Source organism: Zingiber officinale, chromosome 7B (genome assembly GCF_018446385.1).
Source record: "Zingiber officinale cultivar Zhangliang chromosome 7B, Zo_v1.1, whole genome shotgun sequence".
Taxonomy (NCBI): domain Eukaryota; kingdom Viridiplantae; phylum Streptophyta; class Magnoliopsida; order Zingiberales; family Zingiberaceae; genus Zingiber; species Zingiber officinale.
The window spans coordinates 4,216,215-4,239,428 of record NC_055999.1 but is presented as its reverse complement, the minus strand read 5'-3'; the positions used below and the strand labels follow the sequence as shown (position 1 = coordinate 4,239,428).

The window sequence follows — 23,214 nt, the reverse complement described above, 5'->3', positions numbered from 1 at the left end:
GTTGATTCCTATAAGGTTTCAAGGAATTTGTCAATTGTTAAACTAGATGAATTAGTTTGTGAGCTAGAATTATATAAACAAGCTAATGCAAGCATAAGGAGAAAGGTATAGCTTTGGTTGTTGGTGAAAAGAACAAGAAGAAAAACAAAGAAAAGGAGAAGGAAGACTGTTAAGTATTTTCAGGGCAATTTGGCTCTGATATCAATTGTTTGATCGTGAAAGATGAGAAAGGAGAGGATGAATCTAGTTCGTTAAAAATCTTTTCCTTATCATAAAATTGAATCAGAGTAAGCAGCAGAATAAGATAGCAAAAGCAATACATAAGAGACATAGTTGGTTATTTGATTCGGAGTCTATGTCGACTCTTAATTTAAAACCCGCAATCATTGATTGTACCGTTGGATAATCCATTAAAATTTTTCTTTTCGAAATATTAAATAGAGATAATTTTTACAATAATGTTTACCCAGACTTATGCAAGCTAAAAGTAAATGATCACCTAAAAAAAATCATTGAATGAATTTCTCATAGTCCATAACAAATGATCACCGGCAAAAATCAATAATTTCATCACATTATGCTCTTCAAGAAGCCACAAGTATTACCTTATAACATCAACGGTGTCCTAGATATGATATTCAAATATAATATTGAGCAAGCTGGTTATATCTGAACCTCTAAGAATTTTGTACAAAATTTAATTAATATACCATACTAATTTTGGCACAACTTTTGACAAATCTTTCATTAGTTTTTATAACATACCGAATTAATTGATTTTATATCAATTCTATTTGTTCAATTTTGATGGCAAAACTCAGTCAGATTGAATTTATTAAAAAAATTAATTTAATTAATTTTAATTTCTCATCCCTAATAACTCACTTATTTTGTTTTGCCACTATGCATGAAAGAAAAGTCAATCATTGAATCCAACGTGCAATCACGTACTCATTTTGTTACTAAGAGAGTAATTTTGTCAAGCGACTACGAAAAACTTAGTAGATTAATGCTTACAACATTAAAAAAAATATATAATTTTGCTAACAATAATGATAAGTAAATTAGATTTAACAAAATGTTTATAAAATTGCAAGATGATGTCGGCAACACAATACGTCATTCCTTTTACGTAACTTTTATCTCCGCGTAACGGCCCGGCGGCTTCTTGTAACGGTCATTTTGGAACACGACAATTGGGGAAATGGCACAAACGAAAAGTAATAAGTAGAGACGCGTGAAGGGTAAGCGAACGCGAAGGCAATCAAAGGACTGACTTCTCCTGTCCGCACTGATCGTCGTCTTCCGGCCTCCACCGACCCTTACGCTCTTACCTTCTCCATTCGACCCTCTTCACGAGCCGGATTCCTTGTTCGCCTGCAAGATCCCTCGTCCCGTCTGGTCTCCTCAAGATCTAGGTAGGCACTCTCACCCGGTGCTTCCAATGCTTCGATCGAGTTTTTGCTGTTTTGTCGCCTGTCGATTATTAGCGGAAGTTTTTACAGAGGTTTTAACTTTAGGTGCTTCCATGGAATATTTTGACCGGTATGCTTTTTTTTTTCGATTCTGGCATAACAGGTGTCGCCTGCGTACCGGGGGATTCATGTTTGTAGGTTTTGGTAACTCTTTGATGCTCGAAATGTATGGAAATTTATTTGGTTTTTAGAAGCATTTGAAGTGGTAAGTTGAATCGCGGATCTTTGGTTCATCAGAAAATGGCGGATGGATCGAAATTTGCTGCGATTATTGGTGGCGGGGTTGGAGGAAATGTCGTTGGGAATGGGTTTTATGATATGGAATTTTACCAAAAGCTGGATGAGGGTTCTAACATGTCGATAGATAGTGTTAGAAGCCTTCAGACGAGCATTGATGGTGGGTCGGCTGCCATGTCCTTGGAAAACAGCAGTGTCGGATCGAACAACTCTAGGACTGGAATACTTCACCATACTGGACTCCGTCTATTCCCGGGTGTCAATTTCTCCGTGGGGCATAGCGTGCTGAGACCTGGTAGGGTCTCTCATGCTATGAACGAAGACGCTTTGGCTCAGACCTTGATGGACCCACGGTATCCTACAGAGTCTCTCGAGAACTATGATGAATGGACCCTATATCTAAGGAAGTTGAATATGGGGGTGGCCTTTGCTCAGGGTGCTTTTGGGAAGCTCTACAAGGGTACTTATGATGGACAAGATGTTGCTATTAAGCTGCTGGAAAAGCCTGAGAATGATCTTGAGAGGGCATTGGTCATGGAGCAGCAGTTCAGGCAGGAGGTTATGACGCTCGCAAATCTCAAACATCCAAATATTGTCAGATTTATTGGGGCCTGCAGGAAGCCGATGGTCTGGTGCATTGTGACAGAGTATGCAAAGGGTGGATCAGTGAGGCAATTTCTTATGAAGAGGCAGAATAGATCAGTGCCTCTAAAGCTGGCAGTCAAGCAAGCAATAGACGTTGCCAAGGGGATGGAGTATATTCATGGCTTGGGATTCATACACAGGGATCTTAAGTCTGATAATCTACTTATATTTTCAGATAAATCAATTAAGATTGCTGACTTTGGGGTTGCTCGTATTGAGGTTAAAAGTGAAGGAATGACACCTGAAACTGGAACTTATCGATGGATGGCTCCGTATGTGAAGTTGGCCTTTCATAAGTTTTTACCATTTTAACATCTATTCAAGTTCTCACTGAGGGCCAAGTTTTTTTTCTCATCATTAATTGTATTTGTTGACAAGATAGGATATATTTTTTTTTTCATTCTAGGTATGTTGACAAGAGTTTTGTACTGCCATATCATAGTATAAAAAGTGATATTACGCCAATAAAGATAGTAAAGGTATTTAGCATATAACATAGTGTAAGAGTAGGAACGAGAGTTATTAAGTGCATGGACAGGGAAGAATCAACAATCTAGATCCAATTAGGTAATTTTCAGCTAAAAAATGCTCTTGCTAGTGACTGCTGACAATTCATAATAAAAATACTATCTTAGTTTGGCTGAAATATCTTTCCTTCAATGTGGTAATGATTTCTTTGATTGATTTCTGTTCTCATGAATTGCCCATTAGAGCCAAAATATGTATAACTCTTCCATGATAAATGTTTTTGTTTGGTCTAATTGATGTGCTATACGAAGAAATGCCTAAAACAACTACGACTGTGAATACATGTACTCTTCTAGGTTAATTTAGGATGTGTAGATATGCTTCATATTGCTTCATATATGTTTTACAGTAGCATAATCATTTATATAATGAAGCTTAATCTTCATATGCTGCTGCTTGGTAAGAGATCTTCTATGCAGTTGGGCTAAGATTTTGTTCAATTGATAATGACTTCCTGAGTTTGATTAAGGAAGCCAAGGCTTTGTAATATTGCAAATTATATTTGCTGTTAGATTACTTCCCTGAGTTTGATTATCCATAGAGAAGCCAAACATCTTAGAGTAGTTCACACAGCCCTTAATAGTATAATAAATAACAATGAACTTCAAAGATTGATTAATTCACCTAGATTGAATTATTAATAATTAAGGAAGAGTGGTTGGATATGCTTTCTACTTTGATTAGATGTAAATTGGAATATCTTGGTAGGTTGGGTGGTAAGGATACCCTAAATTCCTTCAGAATTGAATTTTCAGTTGATTAAATAGCATACTTACAATATGTGTTGGAATGATAATACCTGACCATTTGGTTTCAGGCCCTTAAATATTATCCTCTTTTTGTTAGGAATCAGGGATGGTGGATAATTTGTGAGTGAAAGAACACTAGAGGCTAGAATGGCAAGATGTTTTCTCTTTAGTCTTATATGGAGCAAAGATGTTGTTTCCCCTTGAATGCACACTTTTTATTGCCAGATATAGGATATTTACTGATATTCAACCTATTATCCAACTAGGTATAAAAGATATGGTTTATGCATTGCTCTGTGATTAAGAAAGCTACATCTGAAAAACTACTGGCCTTTTTGTTGACTTATGTTCTTTTGTTTTCACTGCAACTTGTTTCTGTGTTCCTACATTATGGGTTGCTACTAAATTTGCCCCTTAAACTACACCCATTGTTCTCAGCGAAATGATACAGCATAGACCATACAATCAGAAAGTTGACGTGTACAGCTTTGGCATTGTTCTCTGGGAGCTTATAACTGGAATGCTCCCTTTCCAGAATATGACAGCCGTCCAGGCAGCATTTGCTGTTGTGAACAAGGGAGTACGTCCAATCATACCGCAAGGTTGCCTCCCTGCACTTAGTCAGATCATGACCCATTGCTGGGACCCTGATCCTGATGTGCGCGCTTCCTTCTCCGACATTGTTGGGATGCTAGAGAGTGCAGAAAAAGAGATTGTGAATAGTGTTCGTAGAGCACGGTTTCGTTGTTGCATACAGCCAATGACCTTTGACTGAAGCTTTAGTGAGTGAAAGTAACAAGTGTTTCATGCAATGAAGATTTTTGGACTGCAGATAGATCAGATAAAACTTATTGAAATGAGTTTTTTTGGTAAAATTGCCTTTTACGGACTCAAATTGTTCAAAATATGCTCATGGATAATGTACGGAGTAAATTGGTTCTCATCTGTCTGAATAGTAGTTTGGCTTTCTGTTGAATAGCTACAAACCAATGTATATCAATTTAGATTGTGTAAGTGTTGAGTTCCCAAATCCAGTTAGCTCTGGTGACACACATTATTCTTATATTTGTGTATTCTCTATTCTTATGAACACGGGAGGCATGTTGAACTTTAATATATTTCATACCCATTAGCCTTTCGTTCACAATTACAACCATCCATTATACTGTGCATTAGGTGATACTCTGTCAACTTGGAATGGACTGAGCTCAACCCGATTCAAAACTAAGGACAAGTAAAAAAAACTGCTTCTCGCAGACGGTCGAATAAAACTTTTACCCATTCTGCAGCCGGTGATGATATCTGAAAAGGTAGAATGGGCGATCATTTGAAGTTAAAATTTCCAGTACCTAGGATTCTTCAAAACGACAAGTACATGGGACCATAAAGTGGAAACTACGACTACGTACAGTACAATACACTCAATCTACAAGAAAACATTCAGATTGGCTCTCCTTAAAGTGCTCATAACATCCGATTGAAGTCGAAGGACTCCTTGGGCGTCCTGTGTAATTGGAAGTCCCAGAGTTAGCTTAGATTGTTTTGCATGTCAAGTCTGATCGGTGGCTGCTGTTCTTGCCAGATGCCGCCTGTTTCTTTAGTCTGAGTTGATACAAAACTGATTGGATTCACAAACTCGAAATTCGATTGTGCCTTGTGTGGAAAACAAGATTCAGTTGACAGAAGAGAGAGAACACAAGGATTCGGTGGATTCGGTGCTCCATTGAATTTATAAGCACAAGCAGGTGCTACTGGATCTGTGGAATAAGATTTATGAGACCCATTAGAAACTTGAACAAGTAGAGTGCTGGTGTTAACTTGAATTACCAAAAAAAAAAAAACAAACTACTATCTGAAAAAAGGATTTCAGTTAGAATCCGAGCATTCTATAGCTACAAACTAAATTTTTTATGCTTTATGAAACAAACATTAATGAAATCTCTACTTCATCACTAGTAGATAATATATACAAACTGGTCTTTACCCGAATACTCAAACTTTTAGGATACATGGTTAATCCATCAATTTTAACATGACATCAAAGCAAGAAGTTGAGGCTCCAAATTCCAATCAAGTGAAGGACTTCATCCACACATGAAAGGTGAAGTGTTTAATAAAATAAATATATAAATTAGTTTTTTCCTTCAATCTTTTAAGATAACTAGTTACCCTATCAACTCTAAAAATAGCCAATGAAGGATAGTTGTTTACATTTGAAGTAGGTGCATAATTGGAAGAGAAAATAAATTTGAATTGGAATGTAAGGAAAGGTAACTCATCTAAAGCATATAATACAAAGCATGCTACATTACATGAATCATAACCATCATTTCCATTAGCTTTTTAAAGATCATAAATTGGTAAAAATTAAGCAAGTCATCAATCGAACATGAAGCACTAGTAGGCAAGTTTACTAATTTGATCAAAGGTGCAAAAGATGACAGATATACTCTTGTGACCGACTAACTATAAGGGCATCCACAATGGGAGCTCCTGACGTGGCAACACGGAAGGAGCTCCCTCCCATAGTGGGAGGAGGGAGCTCCTTCGTGTTTTTTGAAAAAGCGGCTCAATGTTTACGGAACCACTTCATCAATTTTTGTTAATATTAAAATAATTTATTTTTTTTAATATTTGTAAACCAAAAAATAAAAAAAAATAGCATCCCGTCAACGGTCAAAATTTAATTTTTTAATTTAAAAAAATTATAAATACATCTTCAATCTCTTTTTTTTTCATTCATCTTATCATTTTCTTCACTCTCTACTTCTTATCTCTTCTTTTCATTCTCTATTTGTATTTGAAATTGATGAAAATTTAATATTTTTTTACAAATCTTGTGAATTCTTCAAATGTGGAAGAAAATACATCTTCTCAAAATACTCACATTCCTCCAAATATTCAATATCCTCATTTTTTTCTCTCACACACAATACCCTCCAAATTTTTAAAATATTTCATATTCCCTAATATCCTCCAAAATTTTTTGACGAATCCAAGTAACATCACCCCAACTCCATTTGGTTATGTATTCATCCCAAGATTGGTCTGCCATGGGCATCCAATTTGGAATGCCTTCTCCTTACGTATTTTCTCCTACTCAACCATCAGTCATACTTTCGAATAAATCAAGAAAGGCTACTATTGACCCATCTATCAACGACAAAGAATCTCTAACGCCATCATCTGTTCTAGCAACTTAGTGGTCACCATACTCATCACAAGAAGAGCATGAAGTTGAATTGGAGAAAGATGATTCGAAATGAAAATTTTGGTTTCTCGATGAAGACGTGATCCTTGAGAAGTTATAGGCAATTATCAACACCGATGCAGTAATGACTAGAAGGAACAAACCTTTTGAAAACGTATAACTACTTATTAGAACAAGCATCGGCCCACTGGATCTATGATGAGAAGCTATCAGCGGCTAAAATCACATTACTATAGGTTTGCACCGATGACAAATGAATTTTCTGCAACCTATAATAATTTTTATACTCATCGTCAATGCGGTTGGAGTGACGAGAATGTGTTGGAGAATGCACTGAATATGTGAAAAACCAACAACAATAACAAAAACTTCAAATATATGCATGTGTGGAGGGTTCTCATATGCTCCACAATCAGTTGTTCATTACTCTAGCAAGAAGCCAAGGACATCTGAATTAGGGGGAACACTTCAACATCAAATCCAGATACAAGTGTTGATGTGGATGACTCTGAAGTCCGCATTCGTTTGATCAAGGTTCTAAAATTCGCTAGGCGCTAATCGGGCGCTAGACCAGTGCCTAGCGCCTAGGCCGCCTAGGCGGGAATTAGGCGCCGCTAGGCGGATTCCTCGGATTAATAAGATTTATTAGATTTATTAATTTTAAATATAAAATATCAAAATATAAATTAATTAATAATAGTTATTAGAATTTTTAAATTTTAAATATAATATTATTAGAATATAAATAAATTAATAAATTTTATTAGGATTTTTTTAAAATTTTAAATATAAAATTATGAATATAAATATGATTTATATGGATTAATAAGATTTATTAGAATTTTTTAATTTATACCTAAAATATTATAAATTAATTAATAATAGTTAATCCTAGTTTTTAAATTTTAAATATAATATTATTAGAGTATAAATAATTAATAAAATTTATAAAAAAGATTTAAATTTTAAATATATTTTTTATTTAGTTTGTTGGGATAATTTAATTAGGGGTATAAAAGCCTATTGAAATTATCCTATTTAAGTGAGAAATTGTTTAATTAAATAAATAATTAAAAATTTAAAAAAAAAGGAAAAGAAAAAAGAAAAAACGCGAACTCAGTAAATGACGCGCGGGAGGTGTCTGCTGTCGCGCGCCGCTGGACCTGTCGCCGGAGGCTTCCGGCGGCACCGGAAGCCTCGGGCGAAGCTTCCAGGGCCGCTGGAAGCTTCCGGCGACGGCTCTGGCTGCAACAGACGCGTTCGGGAATGCGTCTGGCATTGGCGGGCGCGTCCCGTGTCCCGTGATGCGGCGCCCAACGACTACCATCGACGCCGAGCGCCGCCTAGGTTGGCCGCCCAGCACCTTTCCAGTGCAGTTGCCAACCGCCGAGCGCCTAGGCGGCGCCTAGGGCGCTTTTTAGAACACTGCGTTTGATAAGGCAAAAGGCGGCGAAGAGGATGGGCAAATCCAAAGTCAGAGAGGGCAACACTGTGAAACAAAGCATCGACAAAGAATGACAAGATATTAAAGAATATCAAATGCAAAAAATGATTTTGCGAGAAGCCGAGATCTTTCTTAAGGACTATGAAATTCTTATGAAAGATACTAGTAAGATGACACCAGGACAGATTCATATACATGAGAAAATGGTTGAAAAAAATAAACAGAGATGTGGTATCTTATAGATGTGTTTAAGTTTATATTTATATATTATTATATTTTTTATTTTTTATTTTTTATTTGATGTACTCTAATATTTATGTATTTTTTTAATTATTAATGTTATTTCATGTTAGCAATTTATGGATTTAAATTTTATAAAAATTTAATTATATATAATATAAAATATGAAGGAGAGATGAAAAATATATATAATGAAAAGTATGGGATCCATGAAGGAGTTGTTGAGAGATTTTTTTGTGATAGAGATGTGTGGGCTTTTTTACTTTTGACATGGCGCGGATGTGGCAACCAAGGAGCTCTCTAAGGGCATCCACAATGCTATAATGTTATAACACCCACCACCTCATCAAAAAACATGGGGCCCACTGCCACATACTCATTATAACAATATCATTCTTTCACCCACATTCCTTTTAACATTAACACGGACCCCACCATCCACTCATTCATCCCTTTTATTAGTTTTTTAAATAATATTAAAAAATTTATAATTTAAAAAAGAAAAAAATATTTAAAAATTAAGAGAGAGGGTGTTCAAACCTTTGAACACCCTCTCTCCTCTCTCTTGCGAGTGGGCATTATAATGCCCACTCACAATGGAGAGGGGGTGTTAAATGGGCATTATAATGCCCATTTAACACCCCATTGAGGATGCTCTAAGAGCTCCAACGATTGTGGATACTCTACGATGACAGCAGAGCCACATGGTAGCTAATCATCCATAAAGTGTGAACATACATGTAGATCATGATAGTGTCCTCCAACAAAATCAATTTATCGACAAGAAAACCTATTATTGGTCTCTTTATGAACTTTTTTATGGGGATGGAATATGAGTATGCGTAAGCAGAAAGTTGCCATATGTTGGCGAAGATTTTTTTTTTTTACATTAAAATTCCAATTGCAATTCCCCTATTGAGAGATGTTTCACTTTTGGGACTTTGGAACAATTATTTCATGTCTATAGGAAAATTCATACATGGGTCTTGCTACTCCTTATCTTGTGTGACAATACTATAACATGCACATGGGTGGGGGGTGGGACTACTCTACCTCAAATTTCTAATTGTACTCACCACTAAAATCATGTCATAATAGAAAGCGATTGGCACACTAATTAGGAGAAGAAATGGAGTAGCTCAGGAAATAAAAATGCCTAGTTGAACAAACTTAATACCGACAATATGGCAAAAGAGAGAATTTAAATTGTATAAAGAATATTAAGTTCCGTGTTGACCAGATGTCTCACATATAGGGTTGTAAACAAGACGAGCCGAGCTTTGGGGTGTTCAAGCTTGTTTGATAAGGTAACCAAGCCGAGCCGAGCTTAAAATGAACCAAGCTTTTGAAATGAGTGTTCAAGCTTGGCTTGGTTTATTTTTTATGAGCTTCAGCTTGTTTGAAGCTTGGCTTGAGCTTGGTTCGTTTAGATGTTATCAAGCTCTTAATTCAAGCTTGGCTTGAGCTTGGTTCGAGCTTGGTTCATTTAGATGTTATCAAGCTCTCAATTCTAGCTTGTTTGATTGTTTGAAACTTTTAGTTGTTTGATTGGTTATTGAGCTTGATAATTTAAATTTATTTATTTATTTTATTTTATTGTTTATTTAGCATATTAAAAAGAGTTTTATTAATGAATATGGTTCGTGAACATTGTTCACAAACGTTGTTTACGAACGTTAACGAGCTGAACACATATGTGTTCAAGCTTGTTTGTTTAGCTTAATGAGTTGTTCAAGCTTGTTTGTTTAATTAATCTTATGTATATTAAACGAACATAAAAAAGCTTTTACCAAGCCGAACACCAAACTTGTTCACGAACGCTTGGTTCATTTACAGCCCTACTCACATAAGATGTAGGGGTATGTGAGGCGGCCATTAAAAAATTAAAATAATTTATAATGCTAAAACGTTTAAAATACATATCATAAACTATACTAATTGGAATATCCAATTACTAATTTTCTACAATATGTATATAATCCATACATAATCTATATTAATAAAAAAATGTAAAAACATATTATTATCTGAGTAACATGCATATAATTGAACACTTGAAGAGAATTAACAAATTACCATCTTCAAGAACTAACTTATAAAAGAGTTTTGTTGTCCGTTATCCCTTGACAAGGGACAAGGGAATGTAATATTTGATTGAATCCAAATTGATTTGAAGGAACTGCAAGTTTGATTTTTTGGGTGCCCCCATATGGGTGGCACATGTCTCATATGTGACTATAGATCACATAGTCCTGAGTATTGAAGGCCAAATATACTACAAATGATACAGTCTCTCACCACATACGCTGAGGAAGATGAGGCTTCCTATGCTACTTTTTTAAAACAATGACAAAAGATACTGTATTGAAAATGATTTCATTTAAGAAAACAATGTTTTTGCAAGACCCCTGAAAGCATATGCTAAGAATGGTTTGAAATACCTGTGCTGCAGCTGGTGCTGGATGCTTGAAGGAACAATAGTGTTCTGGGGGATTTTTCTGTACCGTTAGTAGGAGATGCAACCAATAAACAATCAGAAGGAAGAGAGAACAAAACAAGGAGGAAAAATAAGATGCAGAGGAACAAGAAGAGGACTTCTGTCCCTATAATTTCCTCTTCAGAATGGTGTAAGCTTCTGCCAGCTTATCATCATCCAGAAACTCTGCTGGCCTCCTTCAATTTGTGCTGAGGCTTTCGAGATCAACCTCCCCAACAAGTTCTTCAATCACTATTGGATCTCACTGTCTACCTATGACGTGGTTTCTATAGGTTCTAATGTTGATATCTCTATGAAATAGTATAAGACGAGATAAACAAAATTCAAAATCTTATCTGATGTAACAAGATTCAATTAGCATTTGTCAGAAGCCTTCATTATAAATATATAATTACTGTTTAAGATATGTGACATTTCTTTAGCTTCTAACAAAATATTTAAACTAATGGCTAAACTTTCTTTGTTAAAGGAATCTCAAAGGTGTCGAAGAAAGTCAACCTTTGAAGAAAGTCAATGCACTTTCTTTGTGCAGTACGACATAGGTGGGAATTAGTAGTTGTTGAATGTGTAATTCAACCATAAGTCAAAAGTTTTGCATTTCAGAGAACTGCATTTAAGTGGGTGGATGGAGATTAATGCAGTGATGGAATTCAAAAGCTCTCAGTCAAACAGATGAGACAAGGTTTGATGCCATTACCTTTATTGAATGACTCAGCGTTCATGTCATTGAAAGGCAATAACTTATTGAAATCATGGTGAACAGTTAACATGTTTTTTGATACTCCAGCGTTGGGAAAATGTAGCTGTCCATTAGCGCCTCCTAATCTACTTGAAGTTACCCATCCGTTAGGACTGAGGTCAAAACCACTTAAGTCAGCCCATCTGTGACAGTCCATATCTGTCACCTGACCAAAAGAAAGTTGACCAACAATGGAACTTGTTTGCCAGCTATCATCTGTATGGACAGAAGAAAATTTTCAGGGATCAAAACTAGAGGGGATTTACAAAGAAATATTCACATTGAGAGAAAAAAAAACACTAAAGGATGCTAACAAAATACACCCATGCAGCAAAATTTGGCTTCCGTGAAAAATTCTCTTTCTCATCCAGCCCAATGGAGCATAACACAGTGGTTTCGAGGTGAGATAACATAAAAATATAAAAAGTTCAAAATTACTTGAGATGTTCTAAAACTTCTCATTACATTTTGTTTGGATCAAGGGTCACAAAATGAGATGGGAGCATAAAATCCCATTTACATTCTTGGGCAGCATTTGGCAACCACAATCAGTATGGATAACCATGCGGATAGGTCAATTGCCATCCTATGAATGATTTCATACTTAACCTGTAAAATTTGATTTCATCTCTTATAATTTTGATTGTCTTATAGCCACTAACTTGAGTTTCTACTCCAGGTTTATTCCTTGGTTTTCCATGATTACCAACATTTTTGAGGAAACTGCCAAATGATAAATTTCTCTAAAAATTGTGCACAATTGGAGTGGAATTTTTCATTAAAAATAACATGACTGGAAAAGGAACCTAGTTGAGGTCATGATTGACAAATTCGGAACATCACAGGTTCAGTAGTTACATTGAGTGATGTATCAAAATTTATTAATTAAATGAGACATTCTAAGACACAGCCTCATAATTTTTTATTTTTTGATAATTCAAGTGTCTGGGCTTTGCCGACTAATCCTAGAGATAGACGGCCTTACCTGATTCACCTATCAGATAAATCCGGAGAACAACTTATGCACACTCAAAGGCTCACCTCCAAAATATTTGTTTCTAGTGGTATTCGAATCCTCTTATTTGTTCCCCTAAATGCTTTATTACTCTACACCACACCCATAGCGGCATCCTCAAAGTTATTTGATGGACTTGGTAGATGATAGCTAGAATTTTTTGTTGTGTGTGTGGGTATTCTCAGGTTGCCTTAGTCATCAAAAATAAAAAATATCCATAAATAATATTGTCATAAAAGTATTACCATAACTTGATGAAGAAAATGTGGCCGAACCAAATGAAATTGTCTTTGGAAATTGTCTGCGTCGTCGAGCATTATGTTCAATTAAGCGTCTTCGGCAGCTTCGTTTATTCTGATCAAACTCGGATAGATTATGAAACCTGAAAGATAAAATAATCATCATATTAATACAGAAGATGAGTAATTAAGAAATTGGATGAGACCAACCAATCAGTTTGAATTTTTTTTGTTATATATAATAATATACTCAAGACTCTCCAGATCAAATAATTACCAAGTACCATTATGTAAGCACAAATAAGCTTCTTTTATCTTACTGGAAAAAGATTGACCATCTAAACTACCCCTCCCTTCCCTAAGAACTTTACTTTCTTAGCTTAAAAAAAAAAACTAGATCAATGCCCAATTTCTAGATTACGATGAGTTGATTTCATTGTTTAACTAGATATAAAAAGCACTATGCTAAGTCATTACCTGCTACATTGTTGACAGAACCTGCAGATCTGCCCATCAATAATAACCTTGGGAGCCTTGGAATGGCTTCCACAGACTCTATGCTTCCTGTGATAGTCTTTGCAACTGCTGAGATTTGCATTACAACCATCAACTTGGCAATATGAATTCTTTATGTTCTGCTGTGATACCTTTACTTTTTTAACCAAACCATTGGACAGGTTCATGGACACCAAATAAGAAGAATCTATGTTGCTTTCTTCAGACATACCTTCCAAATACGTCCCCTTGCAGATCTTAGGACTAATAAGAGGTTTCTTACTACTACATGGAACCACTACCCTATGAAGAATGCTGGCGTCCACCCTGTCCACGTCTTTATTCTCCTTCAAGCTCTCAGGAGGTTGTTTCACTAAATCTAAGGTTGATTGCGGTGTTATGGTTCCTGCCTTGGACGGTAGACCAATAGATACTTGCAAGAAGCTTTTTGGTTGAAATTTACCTATTTCTGAACCAGAAAATTCAGTATTGCTGGATGAATATACTGATCCATTGTCATTCCAGTAACTGGTAGTCCAATGGGGATCATAGACTCGGTCAAGTTGTTGGATAGGTTTTAGATTCTCATCTTCTTTTCCACTGACAAGAGGCAAGCAACTGTAGTCCCACGGCAAAGGAGCCACTGAAGTCCAATCCATCCAAGAGGGACTATTTACAGGAAAGACAACTCTGAATAACTATCCTGCAGCATGAAATGTTTAAGTACTCATTTGAAGCCTTGAGGTAGTTAATCAAGCCAAATGAATTCAAAAAAAAAAAAATCAGAAACCACAATTCAATCAAGGTATTTTATGATATTGATGGATAACTGTCATATAATGAGCAGACGTGTTCAATCTTAGCACCACATATCAAAGAAAAACATCCTATCTACAAACATCTGTCATGTCAGATTTGCATAGATGCATAAATGAAGCACACTACTTTTACCTCTTAGAATTATGGAAAGCAGACCAAGTTTAGATGAAACAATCTGCAACTGAAACTTTTTGCAGCTCTACAAGGAGGTCAGAACAGCCCAAAATCTATTCAAGTAAACGTTAGATAGTTTTGTAAAACTCAACTTCCAAGCATGAAAATTATCTTAGAAGTTCATTTCAATTCAAACAAAAGAAGAGAATACCCCCAGATTAAGGAGCACCTAGCCGTCATAATTGACTAAACTTTTGCCATGAATCACACATGTGGATTACTACTCCGACATAAACAACAACCTTTAATGATTTTATTCTCTCCTTTACAGAATTTATTCTATCCAACAATCCAAAGTACCCGTTTTATCAGCCTACCACTCTAGCTTAGTACCACCGAAGACTCCTGTTCTTCAACATGGTAACCTATCTACACTTCAAGACAAAAGACGTGACCAACATGCATTCAGGAGCAATCATGATATTCTTTACTTAACCCAAAATGTGCTGTTCTCCCTTCCACCCGGAGTCTCCATAAATAATGCACCACTCTTCTAAGTCTGGATGCCATACATATACTCGTAACTTGAAGCAAATTGCAAAGGACTATTTAGATTCTGAAAAAGCAAGTCAATTTTCCGAGGGGGCGAAAAAAAAAATTAAACTTTATTTGATTGGTCACCACGAATCCACCGAGAAAGGTCATTTCCCACATTGCTTTACACAGTAGCACATGGGTTCCTGACGAACTGTCAGTCATCAAAACTTTTTACCTCATACCCGCCGACCAATATCCTACTAATCCGGAGTCAAGAAAGACCCGCATTTGACTTGTTAAGAACTCTACTCCCTTAAACTCCCATCCCTGATCTAACAGCCGAAAATAACTAGTACAGAAGCAGAAGACCGGGAAAAATGGAGTTTTTTTCATTAAATATTATACTTTCCCCCCCCCAGTTTTGCTATTTACTCGGCTCGCAAACCATAGCACTGGCTAAACTACCTTTACTTTGCGATAGAAGCTTGGGGAAAAAAACAAAATCGACTATTCACCAATCCTCCAAAGGTAAGAAAAGCAAAACGCTACCTTTCTGGAGAACACGGAGAAAAAAAATACCAGTGGATAGGCTGAATGAACATAAACGAAGAAATTACTAAATCAAAATCATGGCCTACGATGAATCTGGAGCACTTTCTTCAACAGCGCCGATCTACGCCTTCCTCGAGCCTCGCAGATTAGATGGAAGGCCGACGATGAAGTGGAAAGCAAGTCTTCTATAGGGTTTTGTTGTGCCTCGGGGAGAAAAACCGCCGTCTTCGGAGTAAATTTATTTTATTTGAATAAATTTTACTGACTTCCACGCGTCGGAACGGGGAGGGAGATGGAAACAGCCCAATGTAATTACTTTTGTCGTGGGCCCGGCCTTATCTCATTTTTTGACAAATTAGTGTATCCCCACAACTCGAACCCCGAATGGTACCAGTCCAGGGAAGTGTGGGTCCAGGCTTCCAGTTGTGGCGGCAAGAAAACTCGTATGTTTCTGGAGTCGAGATTGCGTTGTTCACGAGACGGCTCAAGTCCCGCAATTGCAAAATGGACGTCTACATTCTGACTAATTTTAATAAAATTAGTTTTTAAAGAATTAAAATATTGACAAAAGATATTTTAATAAAAATAAATACATTTTAAATAATCTAAATTAATCTCGATGATGGAGATGCCACTGTAAATTTTCCATTTTAATATTGTTTGGAGGAAAAAAAAAATGTCAAATCTAGATATTATTTTCAAATCTATGCCTTCGTAGCTTCGCGCATTCTGATTGGTCGGTGCAAGGTTGTGACGTGATTCACTAAATCTCAACAAACGTGTATCAGAGAAGAAGTTAGAAGACAACTTGGATTATGAAAATTAATTAAGATCATTGACCAATATAATTAGGCTTATCTAATACATAGTTGCTATGATTGTGATTTTACCATTTTTAATGCCCTTACTATCCCACCTACCGAATCATATATATGGACACGCAAGTTTCCCGCCAACAATAAATTATACTAATTTTCCTATAAGATTTCGTTTTTTCTTAATTTTTAATCAAAAATGTCCTGATGAAACTCACTTACTGCTAAATTAAATAACTATTAATTAAAAAGCTTAAGTTATGTGTGCTATTCTCGCATAAATTTATTTTTTATTTTTTAAAAATAAGGGATTATGAATTATGGGTTAGAAAATGAGGGTTAGAGCGACATCGTCAGCAAAGCCAACCAGGATCATATGTCTTCAAAATATCAAGTTCGTAATATTCTACCACCTGTGCCCTCGCAATTGTGCACAAGTCAATCCTGTCTTGTTAATATGGAGAATCCTGTCTTGTTAAAGACAGTCAATCTGAAACGCTCAACCGAGAGCCGCAAATCGGCTCCTCTCCAGGTTGGTGTTTAGTTTTCAAGATGCAAAATAAAGTGAACCACACCACCAAACTCAACTTATAGCTAAATTTTTAACCTGGACTCCACCATTTTTTATTTTAGACCTGGAATCAGTATATGTTAATCTATGTTTGATTTTGATTTCAGATTACCACTTGAATAAACTTAAAACTTCAATGAAAAAAAAAATGCAATTTTGGGTACCTATTGGTTTAACATCGGTAATAGCAATCATTCTGGTGACTTATATGCTCCAAATCCCATATCAGATGGTAGCATTAATTTTCCTCATGATGTTTGGCACTAAACTGACTATTGTATGATCCCCTTCAGATAATAGATCATCATTTGTGTTTTACATAATAGAGTAAAATTGTTGTATTCTAAATTTCTTTTCGTAATAATAATTCCCACTGAATACACCTTTCATGTTATCAGAATTCCTCCATTATTGCATTTTGTCTTGAAAAATTATATACACACAAAAGCATGGATTTGTTTGTTGATCATAGATAGTGGTTACTGCTGGGTTTTGAAGCTTTACTAAGTAATCCAACTTTGAATTTGAAAAGTGTTGCATTCCTATCGAGTTACTAAGCTTGTAATATTTTTTAGGAAAAGGATCATCTTGGAGAAGCTGGAAGCATCATGTTGTGTAATAGAAGTTTCTCCAATCATTCTTCTAGGTTTGAACTGGAACAGGAAGGAAGTGCACTTTATTCTTCTCAAGTACATTTATCATAATGATTATAATATGTCATAGGCAATGCACGATGAAAATTTTCATGTTTCTACTATCTCCTTTTGGAAGCTCATCATCAATCTCTATTGACCTCATTTGTATTGTGATCTTGCCAGTAGGATAATTGCCAACTTATCATATGCAGTTTATTAAATCTTTTCAATTAGGTGAATCTAGTGGTTCAATTTGGCTTGAATAAATTATGTTTTTAAATAAAATAATTTTAGATTGTTAGCAAAGAACCCGCTTTGTAAGTTCATTGACAGTCTAACACAAGTGGAGGAGTGGGTGGGGTGGGGGCTAACTGAGCTGGAGTAATACAAGCCCTACACTTTGATTCATCCAAGCAAATTTGACTTAGATATTTTTTTGAAGCAATGAAAGATTAGCTGCAATCCTAACTAGCTTAAGTTCATAAGGTTTTCAATTACATAACTAGCAATATTTTTTCCTCGAATGTTTACTTGATAGAGAAAAATGTTTTGGTTAAATTTATGTCTAATATTTATATGGAGCCTCTTTTTTCAGCTTCACTAAGAATAGAACTCTCTCTCTTTTTACTATATTAGCTTTACCTTGATATGATGTTGTAGGTTCATACGCTCCAACAAGTGTTCCAGGAAGAAATGGAATTGCATGTCGTCCTTGAAAATGCTTTGGAGCATGCTGCTGTAACACTATCCGATTTGTCATACCTTCCAAATGAGGTATGTTCTTGGATCTCATTGAGATCCATTTAACATGCAAACTAACATTTTGAAGCAAAGTATTATAATTCTTAAATATTCTCAGATAAATAAATTTCAATATTTTGTGATTTTTATGACGAGATTATACATTTGAGGATAGTTAAATGATTAAAATAGTTATATATTTTCACACCAATGCATAAATATATCAACTGAATTCATCTTTTTCTCTCACGTCTTATGCATTTATACTTTTGACAAATTTCATAGAAATCCTGTGCGTCTGTTGGGCAATGTTTTCAATTGTTCATTGAGGATAGGAGATTCTGAGAAATGATTGCCAGCAAATTGGAATGATGAATTATCCACTTGTAATAACTGCCAGTGAATCGGAATGACCACTTGAGGTAATCACTAGTGAATCAGAATGATAGCACGTACACTTATAGCAATATGTGGTACCCATATTGTAGCATATAGTCACATTTTTGTGGATTTATTTATCATCCCGATCCATGGTGTGCAATTGGGGTCAAATTTCCTATTGGATATGTGAAACAAGGTAACTGAAATCGACTCATAAGAGTGCACACATTGAATTACCAAAGCTTTGTTTTAAGGGAGGTAGAAGGTTGCTGCTGGTAAGGAGAGCTTTGTTTTAAGGGAGGTAGAAGGTTTCTGCTGGAACATTTATATGGTGCAACATATGGTGCTTCCACAAACTCCATATTTTTCAAAGACATAATTTTATGAGTACATTTATATTTAAATGTCTTGAACTTGCCCTAGAATTTAAATGTTGGACTAAAGTTCTCACTTCTCTCTTGTCCAAGTTTTAAAAGCCTCTTTAGAAAACACTTTTATTTTGAAAAATCCCAAAGAAACATGAAATCAGCAACAATCTATCTGGATGTAGTCTTTTTTTTAGATCCTTAGATACAAGCAATCTTCCTCTGAATGTCATCTATATGATCATATTTTCTATAGCAATATTCCAATGAGTTGTTACTACTTCAGAATTTTACTACTTCAAATGGGTGCAATGTATAGCATGCATTTCCATTTTGTTGTTAGTTATTCCCGGTTTCATATTCCAATGTATTTTATGATGCATAGGCACAGGATTTGCTGTCCAATACACCATCATTAGAGATGACTGTTTTCAGATTAGAGGAAGAGATGATCTCTTTGCATTTTCAGCTTATTCAAGAAAGAAATGAAAGAAGACTTACTGAGTATCAACTAAAACAATTGCCTGCACAGCCATCAAAATTCGCCCCTGCTAAAAATGCAGCAAACGTAATCCTTTTGTTCTTCAGTAGTCTTTTTTTCCCAAGAAATATAGAAGAGTTAAATTAACTTATGCTAAACCAAAAATACTATAAATTGGCATTTCAATCAAACGTTTCTATTTTGCATCTGTAACCTAATCTTGAATTGATTTTTGAAATGGCATATTAATTATTCTTTTTTGCTACTTCATAGATTTAGAAGAATATTTTTCAATGTCATTCACATCAAATGGTTGCACTCTTCTAATAGGCTTACATTATATGTTTCATATAATGACCGAAAGCTTTGCACAAAGCTACTTATTCTACGAACAAAATGTGTACTTGTAAATTTTGTCAATTAGAAGTATGAACTGTAATGCAAGTTAATAGGAATTGTATACAAGAAACACCACAAGATCGTACCCTTAATAAAATTTGTATTGATTGGCATAAGTAGCACTGTACTTTTTTCTATTGATCTCCAAATTGGAGGTGGCAATAAACAGCTAATGAATTTAAGTTATTTTGTGTTTCATAGGTTTATGTGTTGGACTATAATTTGTAATAGGTGATGATTTTGTCAGGACACTAGCAGCATGCTTGATCGAGAAGAGAAGTTACCAGAGAAAGAATTCTGTCAGGTTGTGCCAACTGAAATTTTCAGAAAACAGATCCCCATGAAAGACCTTTGGAATCATCCCAATCAGCTAGCTAAAGAAATAGTCCGTTGTATGAAAAATATTTTTTATCTCATTAGCTGATGTTTCTACGGTATCATCTCGAATGTCCTCTGACATTGTTCGTCTTCCTTCCTCACCGGCGGATAACTTTTCAATTTCATCACATTGTTCAATATCTGAATCATCAATTTCTTCATGGGTAGACAGTCTTCAAATTGGTCAGCAATATAATAATGACATTTTAGCTACAGGATCTTTATTTGATCCTTACATTGCCATGGAAAATTGTGTTGGGCTGATATTGGTAATTATAGTTTGGCGTCTGAAGTCTCCTAGATGTCTGTTGAGAAAAGGCAACTTGAATATGCTGCTGGTGCACTTAGACTGTTCAGGTAATTTTGGTATAATATATATATTCTCATTTAGAATTATTTATTGCCTTTTAATTATCATCTACAGTTGTTTATGGTCATATCTTGGACCATTGGGAACACCTCTATTTTTTTACCAGTGATCAAGCACATCTGAATCATTATGTGCGCAATAAAGTCAGTTTTAGATAATTTCATTTAAGAACAATCATTACTGAAGAACAGTTTCTGTTTCTTTTAATTATAATATAACAGTTGAATTGTATTTATTCTTGAACAAACTGATTCTTGAACCGTTTCTGTTTCTTGAATAATCTTCACCGAATATGGACAATACATTGTTTGGTTACCAACTGTGTATTCATAACTCTCATGGATTCGAGGGCAAGTCATTGAACATGTGTAAGGCGCTACCTTACTATTCAGTATTTATTGGCCATGCTTCCAAGACTTGAGTCACTGAAATAGTCTCATTTTGCAATGTAATTGCAATCAAAGATATTGACTCTAAGCATCAATAATTGGTTTGATTTTTCTTTGCCATACTAATATATCCTTGGATTAGGCAGATCACTGATTGAGCAACTAGCAGAAGTAAACCCCGTCCACCTTACCGGCAACGAGAAATTGGCATTTTGGATAAACTTATACAACGCACTGATCATGCACGTAAGCTACCTGGGACATATACAATATGCTGACTTGTTTTTAAAAGAAATAGTGTAATGTAGGCAAGAAGGATTTGACCATTCTTCTGTCATCAAATGCAGGCTTATCTTGCATATGGTGTTCCAAAGAGTGATATGAAACTATTTTCCTTAATGCAGAAGGTTGACTAAACATCATTTCTCCTCCTATATTTTGCAGTTTTAAATTGTCTTGTTCTCTTCTTTAAAATTAGGCTGCATACACGGCTGGAGGGCATTCATTTAGTGCTGCTAGCATTGAATATGGAACACTAAAAAATGAAGCCACCTGCCCACAGACCTCAAACTGTATGTGAATGTCTTCTAAATAGGGAATCTAGTCATTGTGGTATTCTTTGAATATGTTAGATAGAGTGTTGATATCATTATTCTCTATTCACAGGCTTTGCTACTTGCTCTTCACAAATTAAAACTATCTGAAGAGCAGAAAAAGTTTTCAATCGAGACATTTGAGCCACTTGTGGCATTTGCTCTGAATTGGATTCTCTCATTCGAAGCTTAACTGAGTGGCTTGTATCTATCATTAATTTTTAAAAGCAATGTTGTTCGACATTTGAAGTTCTCCTCAAGACAGATTATTTCGTGATGTAGCACTACATTGAGTTTGTCATGACCATTTATCATCATGGTAAGTGCATTCTATAACAACAACATTCAAATCGTTTCATTTGCAGGTAAAGATCTACACTCCAACAAACGTAAAGGGAAGTTACTAGCCCCAAAAATGCTCTATTTGTTTGTCAGAGGCCTTGTGGAAGATACCAGCTTCCCAACTTGGGTCTCCCAATTTCTTCCCCACCAACAAGCAAAATTTGTACACCACTACAATCTAAGGTTAATGACATATCGACAGAAATTCTCCCCGGCAGCCAATAAAAAAGGGGCACGTAGCAGCAGGCGAAGCTATGACTGATGAGGATCAGCGAGGAGGACGTCATCCCCGAATAGGTATAGCAGGCGCTCGACTGCCCAGCTGGGCTGCGCCGGCGCCGGCGGCTGAACCGACGCCCCTCGCAGGTCGAGGAGCGTCGCGCGGCAGAGCGGGCAGCTGAGGCGCTCGTCGTGGTCGAGCCATCGGTCGAGGCACCGCCTGTGGAACACGTGCCGGCAGCTGCGCAGCTCGCGCACGCGGTCGCGGGGCCCCACCCTGCAAAGGCACACGGCGCAAAAGCCCGCCGCTTCCTGATCGGCCACCAGTTCGCCGTAGGTGGCGACCCCAAGGGCCGTCCGCACAGCCCGGGCGGCTGCGCGGTGCCGTTCCCTGGCCTCGGTTCCTTTTCCGTCCCTCTCCGGCGAAGAAGAATTAGGCCACCAGGCGTCGTAGCAGGGGAAAAGGAACCATTTCGTTACAAGAGATAATAAGGAGACGGCATGCTTAAGGAATCGAAGCAGGACAAGACTAGCGCAGCAGGAATCCACCATGACGTTCATTTGTCTTTCTTTTTGACAGTAAATCATAAACAAAAAGCAGCAGAGAGGGAGAAGAGAAGGGGAGGAAATCAGAGAGAAGAAGGGAGTGTTTATATAGACAGATTGGGAGGACGAAATACCAGCTATGCTAAACAGAATGTCTCTGTTGCTGACTAGCTTGCTTTTTCAAAAAAATTGATATGCAACTGACGATGATGTCGACTCCATACAGGAATATGATGGTGGCTAAGTAATTAGAGTGCAAATATACGTTGAAGGCGACTTTTCTTCATACTCATGTTGCAAAAGGCGGGTCCCGCCGCCCAGCGGCCCCCTCACCCCTGCCCCACGAGTATGAGAGGGACTTTTCTTCATACTCATGCATGACTTTGAACAGGAGTAAGTTGGGTACAGTTTGTGACAGTGAAAGGTCACCAAACAAGTGGATCATGTAAGTTG

At 36.4% G+C, this 23,214-nt stretch overlaps 3 protein-coding genes and 1 pseudogene across 7 annotated transcripts; 2 read left to right on the top strand and 2 right to left on the bottom strand.

Annotated features, from left to right (window-relative positions):
* Nucleotides 1-1,226: 1,226 nt before the first annotated feature.
* On the top strand, nucleotides 1,227-4,752 carry LOC122005105 (serine/threonine-protein kinase STY13-like). 2 transcript variants are annotated; one of them, XM_042560028.1, is made up of 4 exons: nucleotides 1,227-1,418; nucleotides 1,579-1,641; nucleotides 1,713-2,629; nucleotides 4,073-4,752. In XM_042560028.1, exons 3-4 carry the CDS (start codon nucleotides 1,716-1,718, stop codon nucleotides 4,407-4,409), a joined length of 1,251 nt encoding a protein of 416 aa, XP_042415962.1. In that variant the 5' UTR covers nucleotides 1,227-1,418; nucleotides 1,579-1,641; nucleotides 1,713-1,715; the 3' UTR covers nucleotides 4,410-4,752. The 2 variants fall into 2 exon arrangements, with proteins under 2 accessions (XP_042415962.1, XP_042415961.1); XM_042560027.1 differs by having other exon boundaries at nucleotides 1,579-2,629.
* Nucleotides 4,736-15,738, bottom strand: LOC122005104 (squamosa promoter-binding-like protein 12). 4 transcript variants are annotated; one of them, XM_042560024.1, is made up of 7 exons: nucleotides 15,623-15,738; nucleotides 14,466-14,560; nucleotides 13,497-14,217; nucleotides 13,026-13,162; nucleotides 11,724-11,981; nucleotides 10,971-11,027; nucleotides 4,736-5,391 (listed from the first exon to the last, which is right to left on the bottom strand). In XM_042560024.1, the coding sequence occupies exons 3-7, from the start codon at nucleotides 14,171-14,173 to the stop codon at nucleotides 5,162-5,164; spliced, it is 1,359 nt and encodes a 452-aa protein (XP_042415958.1). In that variant the 5' UTR covers nucleotides 14,174-14,217; nucleotides 14,466-14,560; nucleotides 15,623-15,738; the 3' UTR covers nucleotides 4,736-5,161. The 4 variants fall into 4 exon arrangements, with proteins under 4 accessions (XP_042415958.1, XP_042415959.1, XP_042415960.1 ...); XM_042560025.1 differs by lacking the exon at nucleotides 15,623-15,738 and adding an exon at nucleotides 14,659-15,584; XM_042560026.1 differs by lacking the exon at nucleotides 10,971-11,027.
* Nucleotides 15,739-16,808: 1,070 nt separating this feature from the next.
* LOC122007420 lies at nucleotides 16,809-22,219 on the top strand (annotated as a pseudogene).
* On the bottom strand, nucleotides 21,988-22,854 carry LOC122003515 (probable E3 ubiquitin-protein ligase RHA1A). The gene has a single exon (XM_042558622.1). The coding sequence runs from the start codon at nucleotides 22,801-22,803 to the stop codon at nucleotides 22,249-22,251; it is 555 nt and encodes a 184-aa protein (XP_042414556.1). The 5' UTR covers nucleotides 22,804-22,854; the 3' UTR covers nucleotides 21,988-22,248.
* Between the last annotated feature and the right edge of the window lie 360 nt (nucleotides 22,855-23,214).